Raw genomic sequence first — 16134 nt, 5'->3', positions numbered from 1 at the left:
TGAGATTCCCAAGGCACACCCAGAGGACTGTTTAGAGGAATAAATTAGATTATGTATGTAAAGTACCTAGAACAGCCTCTGGTAAACAGCGACCCTCAATACATTCTGGTTCCCTTCCTCTCTCCCCAGCCCACTTTCAAAGACTTGAGCCAATGCCTCTCACCTTCGTGACGGTCATCCTATCCCTGTTGTTGACGTGAGGGGATGTGGCACACTGGGTGAGCGTGTGGTAGCTGGGATTGGTAAAGTAGTGGCTATTAGCGTTTCCACCATTGCTGTGAGGAAGGGTTCCTGCAAAAAGGAAGGAAACGGTTAAGGCAGCAGGCTCCCATAAATGCGTGTGAAAAAAGGGAATCAAAATAACAGAACAGGCCGGGCGAGGTGGCTCACGCCTGTAATCCCAGCACTTTGGGAGGCCAAGGCGGACAGATGACGAGCTCAAGAGACCGAGACCATCCTGGCTAATACAGTGAAACCCCATCTCGACTAAAAATACAAAAACAAATTAGCCGGGCATGGCGGCAGGCGCCTGTAGTCCCAGCTACTTGGGAGGCTGAGGCAAGAGAATCGCTTGAACCCCGGAGGCAGAGGTTATAGTGAGCAGAGATCGCGCCACTGCACTCCAGCCTGGTGACAGAGCGAGACTCTTCTCTAAATAAATAAATAAATAAATAAATAAATAAATAAATAAATAACAGAATAAATGTCTGGACTGCTTCCATATCACAAGCTGGGCAGAATCTCCTCCTGCCCAGCCTACTCAGCAAAGCTTCTAGAAGCAACAAGCCTCTGCCTTCCTAACTGCCTCCTTGGAAAAGTATGAAAGCTTGTGAACAAATAAATGTGAAACTGAAAAAAACAATCCTTTAAGATCCATAGGAGTGGCTAACTAGGCATAAATTTAAAATACAGTCAAGCAGGCCTTTGCTGACTAAGTGTCACACCTGTACTCTGAGTTCCCTGAAAACCCAGCCTTTTATCTTTGGGTCTTTCAGAGCTCAGCTGAACCGACCAATCAGAGCTTACCTGCCTTAGCTAATCAGGGCTCAGCTTTATCAAACGATCAGGGTTCAGCTGTATCAACCAACCAGAACTCAGTTGCACTGACCAATTAGAATTAAACCAGTTTCAATCCTTCACTTGCATAAAAGGGCCTGGTTGGAAGCTGGATGGGGACTTTTGCTATAAAATCCAAGCTTTCCCTTTGTTCTCTGAACTGCACCTTCATTTTACACTGGCTGCAACTCCTGGGTTTGCAGATTGTTCACTGGAACAAAATCTCTTTCCTCCAAATTCCTTTTCAGAGAACTTTTGTTCACAGTATCCACAGACAACTGCTCTTTGCTTTGGGGCTTGTAGAGCTGGGAAGGCATCATTTGCAGCTTCTCTGCAACTTTCCTTTTTTTAAACACTTGAGTTCTTGACACAGTAATTCTGCACTGAAAATGCACTACTATGTAATTCAGCTACTTCTCCTATTTCCACAGAATTTTGTAGTTTTAAACATGTAACCAACCAGAAAGCCTTCAATAATCATCCAAAAAGTAATAAAGATTTTAAACTTTTAAATTCCTCCATGTAAGTGGTTGCTTCCACTGATGATTGATTATAATTTTTTTTTCTTTTATGAGGCATTGTGACAGAACAGAAAAAATCAAAAGACTTTTCTTAAAGGGCTGCCTTGGTTCTTGCTAATACCAAAAAGCTGTTTCTCGTATAACTTGGTTCCCTCCAGTTAATGATTCGGGTAGGCCTAGGGAGAGGCTGGGAAGCATATAGAAAGTACCACATTCAGAGACAGGAAAACTGGTCCAGCTCCATAATCTGATCCATGACCTTGGTAAATTCATCATCCTCTCTTCCTCCTCACACCCCTCACATATGACAAAACCTTGAGGCTGGATACAAAGCTCCTTATGGATTGAAATTCCCTAAATCTAAAGCACAGACAACACAATGAGCTCAATTTTAAAACCCTCATAGCAAACCACAGAATGACAATTTACTATTGTTGAAATAAAAAACTCATCTCTAGCAATGTATACATTTTCCACAGAATTATCTCAATGAGAATTGACAGAAACAATGGACAGCACAGCCAAACACCCAGTTTTAAGGAAACAGGGTGAAATTTAACTTTTCAAGAAGCAAAATGCCTCTCCTGCCTCCGCTCTTACCTGAAATGGTATAATCTGCATTGATGACCCTCATAGCAGGGGTGTAGGTAACTGCTGGCATGCTTGATTCCTTTCCCTTCTGCTTGTGTCTATAAATAATGAACAATGCCAGTAGGAAGAGAACAACTAGGACAAGAATGATGATGCCCGCAATGGCCCCGATCTGGTAGGAATCAGCAGGGAGAGCAGTACTGGTTCGGCTTAAGCTATTCAGATTTCCAACTATGATAACACCAGCTAGAAAAAGAAAAGAGAGACTTGAGAAAGGATGACAGTGTGCTGGATAAATGTTTGATCTCTACTTACAAAAACCTCCTTCTGTGCTAATGCCTCCATATTTTCAGTTCATAAAACATTAATTTGGAAACAGAGCAGGAAGAAAAAGCAAACATTCCTCATTGTCAGATGTTGTCAGCCTATCCATGCCCAGAGAAAGGCTGCTGTAAGCCTCAAAAAGAGACAGAAGCTGGGCACAGTGATGCGTGCCCAGAGTTCCAGCTACTCAGGAGGCTGAGGTGGGAGAACTGATCTAGCCTAGCAGTTAGAGACCACCCTGGCCAACATAGCAAGACCCTGTCTCTAAAAAAATGTAAAGAAAGAGACAGGATTTTCTAAACCCAAAGAGATTCAACAGTAGGGTTTGAGAGCTTCTTATATATTTCCGATTAAATACTTAGACTGGCAATTGATTTGGGGTAACAATTTATCTGATTTTTACTTTGCTTCATTATTCAATAATAAATAAAGTTTATGCAGAGTTAAATGCTAAATGTCCCAACTGCTTAACCAAATTTTATGTCTATCCTTAGCATTTCTAAGAGTAATCTTCCTTCCAAGCAAGCATAACACCATTATAAATCTAGTCTAAGAACAGGATCTGCCTCTTGCTAATTACAATGGGTCTTTTACTTCAGAAGATATTGTTCTGTGCAAAGTTATTTTCCATGACAGAAAGCTTTGTCCTGATAATACCTGATAGCATTACCCTAATACCTTACTCATTAAATTCAAAATTCGGCATTACATAGTTCTTCCTTATGGTCCATCAAGTGAGGACGCTAAAGGCATGGGTTGAGAGTCAAGAAATCTGGCATCTAAAAAAATTGACCTAGATATTCTGAACTTTCCCTTAAGCTTTCAGGCTGCAGTTTTATCATCTATAAATGAGAAAAGAGGCCTCCATGTCACTGCTTCCAGCTCAAGTAAACGTTCCTATGATTTTACGATTCTAAATGCTAGAGGACCTTCTTACAACGCAATATGACCTGAAACACAGACCACCAAGGACAATGTAGTGAGATTACAGCGTATTTGTAATTATGATGTGATCATGAAAGATTGCATTCTATTGTTATGACAGTCAAATGTAAATCATAAGCATGTAAAAGTTATTTTACCAAAGAAATTAAATGTTGTAAATATTTACATGGTCTGCAGTTTAAGATGACGCCATCTACAACAGTGTATCAATTTTCTAAGGCCTTTTATAGCTCATCTGCTTATTGCCTACCAGGGAGTACCACAGGCAGTAAGAGCTGTGGCTGTCTGCAGGGCATGCTTCAGAACCATCAGAAGCACTTTCTCAAAGTTCCCAACCCCAGAATCAGAATTTCCCAAATGGGACCGTGTACATGACACCTATTCCCAGGTCGTTATGACACACTCCTCAATTAAAAACCAGGGGCACAAGTTTTACAAAAAGTTAAACATATGCCTACCATACAACCCAATTATTCTATTCCTAGGTATTTACCCAAGAGAAATGAAAGCACACGTCCGTGCAAAAACTTGATTCACTCTTGTTCATAGTGGCTTTATCTGTAATAGCCCCAAACTGGAAACAATCCACGTGTCCATCAGCACATGAATAGGGAAATAAATTGTAGTATATCCATACAATGAAATACTATTCAGCAATGAAAAGAACTGAATTGTTGATATGTGCTACAACATGGTTCCATTTCAAAATAATTATGCTGAGTAAACAAAGCCAGACCCAAAAGAGTACAATATGATTTCATTGATATAAAATTCTAGAAAATGAAAACTAATCTATACTGACAGAAAAGACATGAGTGATTACGTGGGGCATAAGGGGTGGTAGAAGTAGGGAGGGGCATGAGGAAACACATGGTGATGGATATTTCAGTTATTATGGTGATGGTTTCATAGGTATGTAGATAGTCCAAATTTTATTAAATTGTACACATTAAATAGGTATGTTTTTTTGTGTATCAATTACACCTCAATAAAGCTGAAAAGAAATTATAGACCCGGTAGGAAGTTTAGGAGTTTTGGAATAACAAAAATCTGGCACAAAAGCTATGACATATTCTAGATATTAGCTATGTGACCTTGGGAAAATTAGTCAGCCTCTCTAAGCTTTTGTTTCCTTATCCGCAGGAGAGCAACAATAAGGCATTCATCTGGAAATTAAATAAGTAACCAATTATGTCATTTAGAGTTGTGGTGAAGATTATGCTGGATAACACAAGTGAAAATACTTCGCATAGACCGATACATGCTGCTCACACAATACTACAAACATTTGATAGTATCTTTACCTTGATCACATCTCGCTCCCTTCCATCCGGGGCTGCAGTAACAGGTTCCGGTGATGTGGTCGCAGGTGGAGTTGTTCAGACAGTCACATATCTGGCGACAGCCATAACCATATGTTCCTGCAGGGCACTCTAGAGAAGGAAAGTCAAATGTAGCTTTCCAGCCTTGGGAATTTGGGGCAAGGCTGTCTCTGACTGCAAGCTCTGCACATCTAGAGCAGAGTCCTTTCAGGGGATTCCTGTTGAGGCTGACTTGTACCCCCAAGAGTGTCCCAGAACTGGACAGCATTCCCGGAATCATGGTGGCACTCACAGTCCAACTGCACAGGGCTAGAGCCAGGGCTGCTCAACATTAGAGATCCTGACACTTTCAGCTGCTACATACCCACCTCTATGATGCGTATATGGAGAGTCTGTGGAATTCCCGTGGAATAGATGAAGATAATCACTAAGGGCAATTTGAGACAAGTCTACCAAGCAAAACTGTGGGCTGAAAGGTGCCTAGACTGAAGAGCATAAACTAAAGATGCTTTCTTGAGAACACATATATTTTACTGTAGGCTCAGGGATCTTCATAAACACACATTCTCAATTAGCCAGGAATAAGAGAAGAGGCAGACAACAAGTTTTGTTGATTTTCTAGGAAAGAACTTCATTTGCTATGGAGTGGTTCAAACTCTGGATTTTGTTGAAGTCTCAAAGACAAAAATAATGGGATTCTTACAATGTGGTTGTAATAAGAGTTAGGCATGAATTTCAAAGGATAGTGTAAGCATGTTAAATCTAAAAATCTTCCTGACAAAATATTGTTGTTTTTCATAAAGTTAACAGCAGGGGGCAATGTGCTAGTATTATTAGAATTCTCTGTCAAACACAGGGTTTCTGTTTACAAATAAGCATTGGGAGAAGTCTCCAAAAATAGGGACACTTTAATTTGCTGTTGAGAGTAATCACGGAAGCACTTAAGAGGTTTTCTTATTTAATAAGACCTTAACCAGTCATCTGGCATTCAAGTAAAATTTTGAGCCTATTCTGGTTTCCATGAATATGTTTAGAAATTTATACACAGACATACAATATTTATATGCACAAAAGAGGTGTGAATGCAACTGTGTCACTCAGTCAGGATCTGTTTCATGACTCAATGAAACAGTGATGCAAAACTAAAATTGGGCTGTCTCTGTCTTGAGCTGATTCCTGGATGTCACTTTTGTATATTTGCTAGAAAGAGGATATGCAAAAATACCCTAGGGTTTAGCACATAAGATTGAGGCAACCAGGCTCAAAGTGGCTCTGTGAGGCGCCAGTGGAGTGGAGTGGGGAGGGATGCTTTATTTCCAGAGTCCTGCTCTCCTGATCAACCTTTCCAGGCCACACTGCTCCTATGGCCATAATCTTGGCAGATCCTTCCCAAGAGTACAACCTCTGCTAAACAGGAATTGTTCTTCACCTTTTCCTGCCTAAAAGGTTTTATCATAAGAAAGTGGGTCCGATACAGCCCTAAGCCCTTATTTATTGTGAATACTGAATGAAAGTCATAGAGGAAAGGAATAATAAACTAATTTGGAATATTCGATTTTCTTAAGACTAATTTTTTTTTTTTTTTGAGACGGAGTCTCGCACTGTCACTCCGGCTGCTATGCAGTGGTGCAATCTCAGCTTGCTGCAACCTCCGCCTCCCATGTTCAAGCAATTCTCCTGCCTCAGCCTCCTGAGTAGCTAGGATTGCAGGTGACTGCCACCACGTCCAGCTAATTTTTTGTATTTTTAGTAGAGATGGGGTTTCACTATGTTGGCCAGGCTGTTCTCGAACTCCTGACCTCGTGGTCCATCCATCTCGGCCTCCCTAAGTGCTGGGATTACAGGTGTGAACCACTGTGCCCGGCCAAGACTAATGTTCTTATAACTCCGTGAGTGGATGCATAGATAGTGGGGTGGAAATAAAAAATAAGGATGAGTAATTCCAACAGCATATTCTCCCCTAGTGGGACTTAAAAAAATTTTTAGGGCAGTATGTTGTCTTGAAGGTTGTTAAGACTAAGATGAGAAGTTGTTAATGGAAGCAGTATAAAAGTACTGTCTAGAGAAGGTTGTTGAAAGGGTGGTAATGTTTGCATGGATTTGTTCCCTCACCAGCAACAGGGGTTGGCCCTGGGCCACCAGCCCTCCTCCCCATCGAATGTACTGTCCTCCAATGTGAGACCCGGGTCCCGCCTCTGCCATGAAGAAAGCTCGACTGGCTCTTTTAAAGCTCTGAGCAGCCACATTCCAAAAATAAGAAAGAAAGGAAGGGAGAGCCCGAAAGAACAGAATGGAAAACTTGAATTCTGTCTTCATTCTTGTAGTCGCACCTCCTCCACCCAGAGCACTGAGTAACCAGCAATGATCCCAGGGAGGCCTGACCTCTGGAAGGGGAAGTCAGTCATGCTGAGAAGTAACCAGCCATCAGCTCAAACAACCTAAGAGTGGTGAATTCTGCCTTAATATTTCCCGGCATCTAGGAAATGTGATTCTAGAGGAAAAAAATACCACCCAGTGATGCCACACTCTCATACTTACTCTGCTCACAGTGCCGTCCCATAAATCCAGTGCGACAAGTACACTGCCCGGAGATGTGGTCGCAGTCAGCTCCGTTTTGACATTGGCATATCAGTGCACAGTCTTTTCCATAAAACCCTAGAGGACATCCTGTGGGAGGAGGGAGGACAGCAGGAGTCAAGAGGCTGCTGAAGAGAAACACTTGGAGGCTCGTGCCTCCAACATATTTGTGTTTAAACTTGAATGACACTGAGCCATCAGAGAATACAGTGAATAGTACATATCTCAGCTTGCCACAAGAGCTTCTTTGAAGTCCCAAGACAGGGCTCTTGCAAGGAGGTTGTAATTCATAAGTAGGAGGCAGAAGAGTTTCATTCCTGTCAGTGTAACCATCACTGGTACCTCTGGAGGCAAGACTAATGCCTTCTAAAAAAACATCCCTTCGATCCTGGAAGAATAGGACATTTCCTTTCACTCTTTCACATTTCTACTAGAATCCTAGACTCAAATTCCAATAGACTGAGATGGGTACTTTATATTAAAATTATCTGTATGCTTTTACTTGTAGTACAGAACATCTCTCTATTGTTGCTACTAGCCTTGTCCACTGTATCTGTTATTAACTTAGATAATATCAACTTCCCTGAAGAGGTGTACTAGAATGCTTACCTTAAAAAACAATTATACTTCACAGGTGCTTTGCAAAAAGCAATAAGCCTTCACACTGCTGCATAATTTTCAATGCTGAGACCAGCGACTCTCTTGAGCTAAAGACACCCACAAATTCTGTTGGCTTACATGCGCTGGCAGCTGCCCTGCAAGAGTGTCTTGGGGATCTCTGGCGTGATGAAAGATTCCATGCAGGCTGATTCAATGGTTGTTTCCAAATATTATATATGCTTTTCATTTTCTCATTTTCTTATGGAACTTTCAAGAAGCAGAGGCAGTGCCCAGATGCCAGTATGCACTGATGACCCCCTGCTGTCATGCATTTATTTAGCACCTACTCTGTGCCAGATTCTTTTCATGCATTCTCTTGTTTAATCTTTACAGCAGGCCAGAAATGCAGGGATGAATATTCCCATCCTGTAGACAGGAACTAAGCCCCAAGTACCCTAAGTCACACAGCTGGCAACTGGCAGGGCCATGATTCAAACGCAGGGAGGTCTGGCTCCGGACCCCATGTTGCTCCCACCGTATCATGTTACTTGCACTTGAAAAAGGGTTCTCTGTTTGAAGCATGTTCTAATTTTAGAATTATAAATAATATCTTACAAGTACCTTTCTCTAAGAAATTAAACAATATTTATAGATATATGAGCTCTGAAGAATATGCTTGGGTCAGTCACCTTCCTTGCCAATTATCCTTTTCAAATCTTGGTTCAAGGTCTACATTCTCTTCTAGAAAGTTTCTAAAGACTTTTTCAGCCTATTCTTTAATTATGTACTCTAATTAGTATTAAATAAGAATTGCTCAATTTCAGACCCATCTTTCCTCCTCAGCTTCTTGCTATTATTTTAAAATGTATGCTATTTAGTACTTAATCATAACACATGCCTTCCTGTCTTGTCTCCTTTATTCAACCGAAGGTAAGAAGGCAGAGAATAATCTTCCTTCCCCAATGATGCTGAGCTTTGGAGTAAGTACTTTGCACATTATATCCTATCATGCTAAAAGCCTTCTGGAAGAAAAAATGGTTAGGATGCTATGAAATACAAAATGGGGAAAAGAACTAGAGCAGTGACTCTCAAAGCATGGTCCCAGGCTGGCATTACTACCAGTTGATAAAAATGGCAATTCTCAGGTGCCAGTCCAGACCCACTGCCCCGGCTCTCTGGGATGGGACCAGCTTCTGTGTTTGTTTTGTACTCCAGGTGATTCTGAAGCTTGCTACAGTTTAAAAACCATGGAACTCCACCTTTTCCAGGAGCACACATTAAATCAGGCAGTGAGGCTTGGTGTCTTCACTACCTTTCTAATCTTTATATCCTAACTTTTGTGCTGTTAGAATAAAGAATTGAGAATTTGATCCATATAAATATGGTTTGCTTAAAGGAGAGAAGAGAAATAACCTGCACACCATCACACAGCATTGCTCCACCTCAGTGTCCTGATAGAACCTAGAGAGAATACTTGGAATGTAGTAGTTCTTCATCACTTAGAGAAATTTAGATGTCTACAGGTCGTTAGGAGACGGAAGTAGTCCAACCTCAGGGACCTTTTTTGAGCTCCAGTCACGCATGAGGAGGGTGAGGCTGTTTCCTCCTTGGATGAGGCTCCCCTTGGTGAGCCTCAGAAGGCTTGTCACTTACTCTGAGTGCAGTAGAGCCCTGTCCAGCCAGGAGTGCATTTACATTCCCCATCGTAGGCGCTGCAGAAAGCTCCATTGTGGCAGTTGCAGGTGTGGATGCAGTTTGGGCCCCAGTGGGCAGGTGGACATGCTGAAATTAGAGGTGTGGAGAAGTCCATCAGAGCTCTGAGGCCAATACCAAGTAGGGAGAATTCCATCCACCCCTACACATCTCCCTACATGTGAGAGGTTAGCAGTGTACATTAGGACTAAGAAAGCACGCTGCTCTGAATTCTGCACTAAATCCCAGATGGCCATGCTGACTTCAACAATGACTGTCATTACTGACATATGTATTCGTTTACAACTGCAGAGTGAAGTGGCTGGGGCAAAAATCACCTCAAGTTTACAGATTCAGTTATTAAACAAACACACATTCAACACGTATTATGTACCCAACACTGTTCCAGGCACAAGGAAGATAGCAGAGGATAAGACAAAGTCCAAATCATCCTCTGGAAGCTTATATTTTGGTAGGGAGGCAGGCAAACCAACCAACCAACCAACCAACCAAGTGAAAAATCAATGGTGGTAAGTATTATGAAAAAAACATAAAGAGGATAAGGAAGACAATAATTTTGGGAGCTAGTCCTCTGAGGAAGGCCTCTGTGAGGAGAGGACATTTGAGCAGAGATAAGGTGTGGAAAATGACTTGACTCAAGAGAGGTTAAAGGACCGAAGGCCATGTAGCTCATGTTCACAATTTCTAAATCCTGTACTCTTCAGTCTACTCTAGAGTTGCCACTTTAGGCTCCTTTTAAATATTGAGATTCCCAGCGGTATGTAAAAATTGGTTTCCTTGTAAAAACTCTTAATTGGAAGACGCAGAAAATAATACAATTAAATCATTAGGGGTCACTGCCGATTGACGAGATCATCAGAAAGTCAGAGAAAGTATCTGTGAAATAATAACATGAGATCGGGGGTAAAATAATTTCATTGACAAAAAATACTTTTTATTCATATTAACACTTCAGGAACATAATTGCATAAAAGGAGGACCGCCTGTAATTTCTATATGGCTACCCCGTAGGGAATGTGGACCAATAAAGATAATCAATAATACATATGAAGTAACTTTATAAATGAAAAAAAATTCTTCCATGATTGTGTGCACTGTTTTTGTCCAAGAGCAAGAGGGAAATACTAGCCGACACTTGAGGTCTCGAGTGAGCATTAGAACAAATTTTCTAAGTACAACACCCTCATTTTACAGCTGAAGAAACTGAGGCCACAAAAGGTTAATAGTGACTCGTACAAGGTCACACAGATTAATAACAATATTTGCTGCTTGTTAGACAAATACAGCTTCCCTCTTTTAAAGCCACAGTGAGACTCGGTGAAAACTATTGAAGTGTCTAGCTCGTCTGCTGCTCAGGGAAGCACTCTTTACCTAAAGCAACCTATTCCTTAGATGATATTTAATCAGCTTTTGTAAACCCATTTATGCTCACGATATAGGTTTCTGAAGTAACCCACTGCCATTAGGTTTTTCTCCCTATATTTGTTATGATCAGAGAATCGGAATACGCATTACTCAAGTTTATATTCCCAAAAGGTAAATGTAGAGATAGTGCTTTAAAAAATCATTTTCCCAAAGACACCTGCCCCTTTAAATGTACCCCTTTAAGTTTTCAAAGTCTGTGTTTTCACTGTGAAGGACTTTGCTCTCTTTAGACAGGCTCACAATCAGCCAAGAAGAAATATGAAGATGGCTCCATAGCGTCCATAAGGGAATCAATGAAATCAATGATCCCCAGGAGAAGCAAAGGCTTTTGCCAAATAAATCAGCTTCCTGTGGAGTGATTATCGGGGCAGGCAACACTATAGTCTCCATTCATAGTTGTGTTTCTAATTTTGTTCCTTTCAGCACATTCCTCCTCCAAATGAGGAAGGGACGAATTTCCAAAATAAAGACTGCTTTTCAAAGGAGCAATATAAATCAATCATTTTATGACAATGATATTGCACCTTTTACTCTTTCCAAACCCTGTTTTTCAGTATCTATTTATCAATCTGTCCATATTCCCAGCTATCTGTCACAGCCCTTGCAACATATGTAGATTTAAACAGACTGATTTCTTCTGAAGTGATGCCCCTAGAATGCAGTGAAGAGCTACACTTCTGAGATTTATTAGCTCTGTTCCCTTATTCCTAAAAAATGGGGTACAGCCTGGACTACTTACGGAAAAAATTAACATTCAGAAAAAAGTCTTCCAGCCAAAAATATATTGCTCATCAATTAGTATTTGCAGGTTGCTTGTAACTGTGAAGTTTGAATTCAATTATCAATAAAGCACCAAGTAAAATGACTGCACACAGTAATTCTTTGATTTCTCTTATGTGCATGATGGGGGAATTCAATATAAACTGAGAGTGTTTCATAAAATTTATAATGAATGAAACCAGATTACCCCATACATATGCTATTCCTTGGTCAAGAGTTGAATACTTTTAGACATTGCCCTGACCCTTCCAAAACATTCATGAATGACTTATAGTCGATGTCATTTTTTTCATGACATGGGTGCTCTAAGAGTCATCTATATAGTCCCTTATAGGGTCACACAATTCCTGTCTGAAATCCAATGGTGTGGAAGGCACTTGGGTGATGCCAAGGTGAAGGCAAGCATATTAGGTGGGCAGTTCACTCTGGTTCCCAATAGGTTTCTAAGGCTCACATCATTTAATTCTATTTTTTCTTTCTCTGTAATTAACTCTCCAGATAAACACAAAATGAAGAGATAAACTTCTAAATACGGCTGTTTTTGCTTATTTCAATGGATGATGAATCACTGAAAAGTGGATAAGCAAAATGTTACATATTTAGGTTCTTTCCAAGACATTATTTGGATTAAACATAGGACCATTGCATAGAGGTCTTAATGGGAAAAAAAAGAATTTTAAAAAAAGAATTTAAAGTAGAATGTGTCTTTTAATTAGTCATATATTCTTTCTTGATTATATAAAAACACTCATACTTCAATCCTAAAGAATCTGAAAACAAACAAGTAAGAACAGTTGATTAATTGTTCTCAAACAAGACTTACGTTGAGAGCAGTCACTGCCGATCCAACCGGGATAACACTGACAAGATCTGTCAATGGGGTTACAGGTTCCGTTGTTGGTGCAGGTACAAATGCCTGCACAGTTTTTCCCAAATCTGCCACTGGGACACACTGTGAATAAGCTATAGATCAGTAACTCACAATCACAACCCCTCTCACAGAACCCTAGAATCTTAGCACAGGAAATGACTTTAAAGGTCACAGGCCCAGCTGCTCATTGGTAGCTAGCTATCTCTGCTCAACAGCATCCCTCATCTTGAATGGGCTCATTTTTATAAATCCATGAAGCCAAAGATTCTCATTACGGCATCACAAACCAGGGGACATCATTGCACTTCTAGAAATCTGATTTCACGACTTCTTGTTCTGGGAGTCAAAAATCCTTTCTCATATTGATTGTTTATGGGACGATGTGTCCAGCTAAAACTGAAGAGTAGCACAACTCAGGGAATAAAAACGTTTTGCTGAAGTGGCAAGCCAGTTTTTCCAAAGCTCAAAGTCCTATCTGAGAAGCTGCAGACACAGCACAGCAGAAGACATTCCCAGCAGACAGCTGAAAACATGGCCTTCAGGAAGGCCAAGGGGAGGCCTGAGGACAGGGCGTGCTCATCTCCAGGGCATGCTCGTCACCACCCAGCTGTCCAGGATGCTTCATGCCTTACCTTCGTTGCAGAGGGCACCTGTGAAACCAGGCAAACAGTCACACAGGCCGGTGATGTGGTGGCAGGGCCCACTGCTATGAACACACTGTGGGCATGTCTGGCTGCAGCGATGCCCATAAAAACCAGGGGAGCAGACTGAAAATAGAAGGGAAATCAGCAGTTATCCTTCTGAGATGCGTCTCTCTCGCATTCCAGATTGGGATCTAGTTAAAGTTTTAGAGGTTAAAAAGCAAAACCTTAAAAAAAAGTAAGAACGATACGGATAATTTTCCAAGTAGAAAACAAGAACAATGAAGGAACAAAGGAACTCTTTAATAAGGAAAAGAAGTCACTAAACTCTGAGTTTCTTGAGAGCAAGTAAATGTCTTAATCTTCTTTATTTTCCCACTTAAGGCCCCAGTTAGCTCAAGGTTTGGCATAAAGCAGGGGCTCCAGGAATTTTCACTGAATAAATAAAGAGATTAAAAAATTGTAATACTAATAAGTCTCAAATAAGCACTCTCAAACCATTTATTGATCCTTTATTCTTTAAGAGTTGTTACTGGCAATAAAAATAGATCGACAGTCAAAATTTGAAGGTTTTTCCTCCTCAAAATGGTCCAGGTTAATGACTGTAATCGAAAAGTGATTAAGCAAAATGCTGTATACTTAAGTTCTTGCCAATATATTATTAAGTTTTAAATATAGGATAACTGCATAGAATTCTTATGGGGGGGAAGGCAATTTTAAAAATTAGAATAGTGTAACTTATAATTAGTCACATATTCTTTTTTGATTGCATTCACTAAAATATTAAGTAAAATCTCATGGATCCTTCTCTAACTCAGAAGTCTTAAGGACCAATGTCAACAGTCTCCTTTTTCAACTTTGCAATTCCATTTTCCCCATAGCACTGATTTTAAGACTACTAGCAGGATGAACGATTTGCCTCAAGGTTTGGCTGATGTTGACGTCTGGTAATTGAGGTAAGGCCAATGCCAAATTGCTGAATAAAATATTTACAGGTCAATGAATTTCTAGAACACCATTTGCAAGCTTTCAGGAAGGATGAAGAAATATATCCTGATGGTTGTGCCAATGAGGCAATGAAGTAATTATTGAGAAGAAATGGTTAAATCGCCATCTGTTAGGTTAGTTCTGAAGGCTGGAAAGAATGAAGCTCTTGGGGAAGTGCTCTCAACACAGTTCTGCAAAGGACAAGTGAACCATTACACTCTCTTTTGCCTTCAAGTGCAACAGGACATCACTATAAACTGAGAGGTAGGACGGAGATCATTATTCTGTACATGGTGCCCAGGGAAGGGAAGGTGGAAATTACTGCCTAATGAGACACTTACTCCTCTGACAAGTGGTGCCGCGGAAGCCTGGTGCACACTCGCAGATGCCATCGTCAGGGGAGCACGAAGCCCCATTTTTACAGTAGCAGGGCAGGGAGCAGTTGGGGCCCCAGCGTCCCTCAGCACACACGCTGTCGCAGTGGACACCTGTAATAATGCACATGGGGCAAGGCTGAGTGACAGGCAGTGTGGAACTTCCGCAGATACTAATTCAAAGATGAGGACTAAGCTCACAGTACTAAACCTGAGGATCACAAGCAGCAATGAATGGCGAGTTATCACCTTATACACATCAGTACACAGTATCATCATAACATTAAAATAATACCCAGAACAATTTTCTATGGAGTCACGAAGAAGGAATAGCACACTTTTGTTATATTGATTTTTATTCTTCAGGAGGAGGGAGCAAAGTGGAAGCCCAAGGGCTCTGTCTATTGCAAGTAAAATTTATCAACAATACGATATATTTTAGCCTTGGTGACTTCCTCCTCCTCCTTCCATTCTTTGTTTTCATAGAGAAATAAAGTGTAAAAGGATAAGGCAATACACAGTTCCATAAAATGTTTTACATAAAGAAAACCCTCCCCTGGATTAAACAAATAAACATAATCTTAAAATAACTTGATGGTGCATTGTGCAGAACAGAAAGATGCACTGACACGTGCCACCAAACTCCTCCTTAAAAACCTTATCTGACATTGGAGAGATATTGGCAGAATATCACAACTGACATTATTTGTAGCTGTTGTCTACGCTATCGATTATTATGAAACTGTATGCAGGTGTTTAACTCTCATTTTAAGTATTGAGAAACTTTAGAATTAACAACAACAACAACAAAATGCCAAAAGGAAACAGAGAGGAAAGCCAAGCTTGCAAAAATATATCTAAAACCAGGTTTTATTTGAGATAAATAAGTCTCTTCTGTATATTCATATTGGAAATACAATAGGGGCCTCTTTCTTGCCAGAATTCTTCACAACTCAAAGAAATCCTCTTCACATTGAAAGGCAATAAGTAATAATTAGTAGTGAACTGGCAGTTGCTGGCCTCAGAGCAAATGAAAACACATTAAGAGCAAGCACACACACCCTCCAGGATTCCAGAATACTAACCACCACCCAGCACCACGATGCTGAGATGGTCATATCTTGTGTTACAGTTCTGACTTCTAAAGTAATCAGGCAAAAAGTCACCACAGTCTGAACCTTAATATGGAAGCAGTCCCAAACTATAACATGAATGTTGCTAATTGGTACGCCATTTCCGGTGAACACCAGAATAGCAGAATAGCAAGAAGATCCACTGTTTCTGTTTTTTTCCTTCTGAAAGTCTCCCACACAGTAAAGGCCATTAAGCAGGCAAGAAAGCACGCAGACCTCATTGTGTCTAGCTTGACCCAACAATAGATTTGTATTTCATTTAGACCGTGGGCTG

General features: G+C 40.6%; 1 protein-coding gene across 1 annotated transcript in view; it reads right to left on the bottom strand.

Moving 5' to 3' along the window:
- The window catches only part of MEGF10 (multiple EGF-like-domains 10), a 174445-nt gene that overhangs the window by 11820 nt on the left and 146491 nt on the right, over window positions 1-16134 (bottom strand). Inside the window, exons 15-22 of the mRNA XM_011942092.1 lie at window positions 14695-14841; window positions 13358-13492; window positions 12678-12806; window positions 9590-9718; window positions 7298-7426; window positions 4742-4870; window positions 2178-2414; window positions 164-291 (exon numbers count right to left, since the gene is read on the bottom strand). Of these exons, the coding sequence (XP_011797482.1) occupies window positions 164-291; window positions 2178-2414; window positions 4742-4870; window positions 7298-7426; window positions 9590-9718; window positions 12678-12806; window positions 13358-13492; window positions 14695-14841 (1163 nt within the window). The remainder of the gene's footprint in view (window positions 1-163; window positions 292-2177; window positions 2415-4741; window positions 4871-7297; window positions 7427-9589; window positions 9719-12677; window positions 12807-13357; window positions 13493-14694; window positions 14842-16134) is intronic.

This window comes from Colobus angolensis, unplaced genomic scaffold (assembly GCF_000951035.1).
Source record: "Colobus angolensis palliatus isolate OR3802 unplaced genomic scaffold, Cang.pa_1.0 Scaffold206, whole genome shotgun sequence".
Classification (NCBI taxonomy): Eukaryota; Metazoa; Chordata; class Mammalia; order Primates; family Cercopithecidae; genus Colobus; species Colobus angolensis.
The sequence above is the reverse complement of the archived record's forward strand: the minus strand, read 5'-3'. Positions and strand labels throughout refer to the sequence as shown.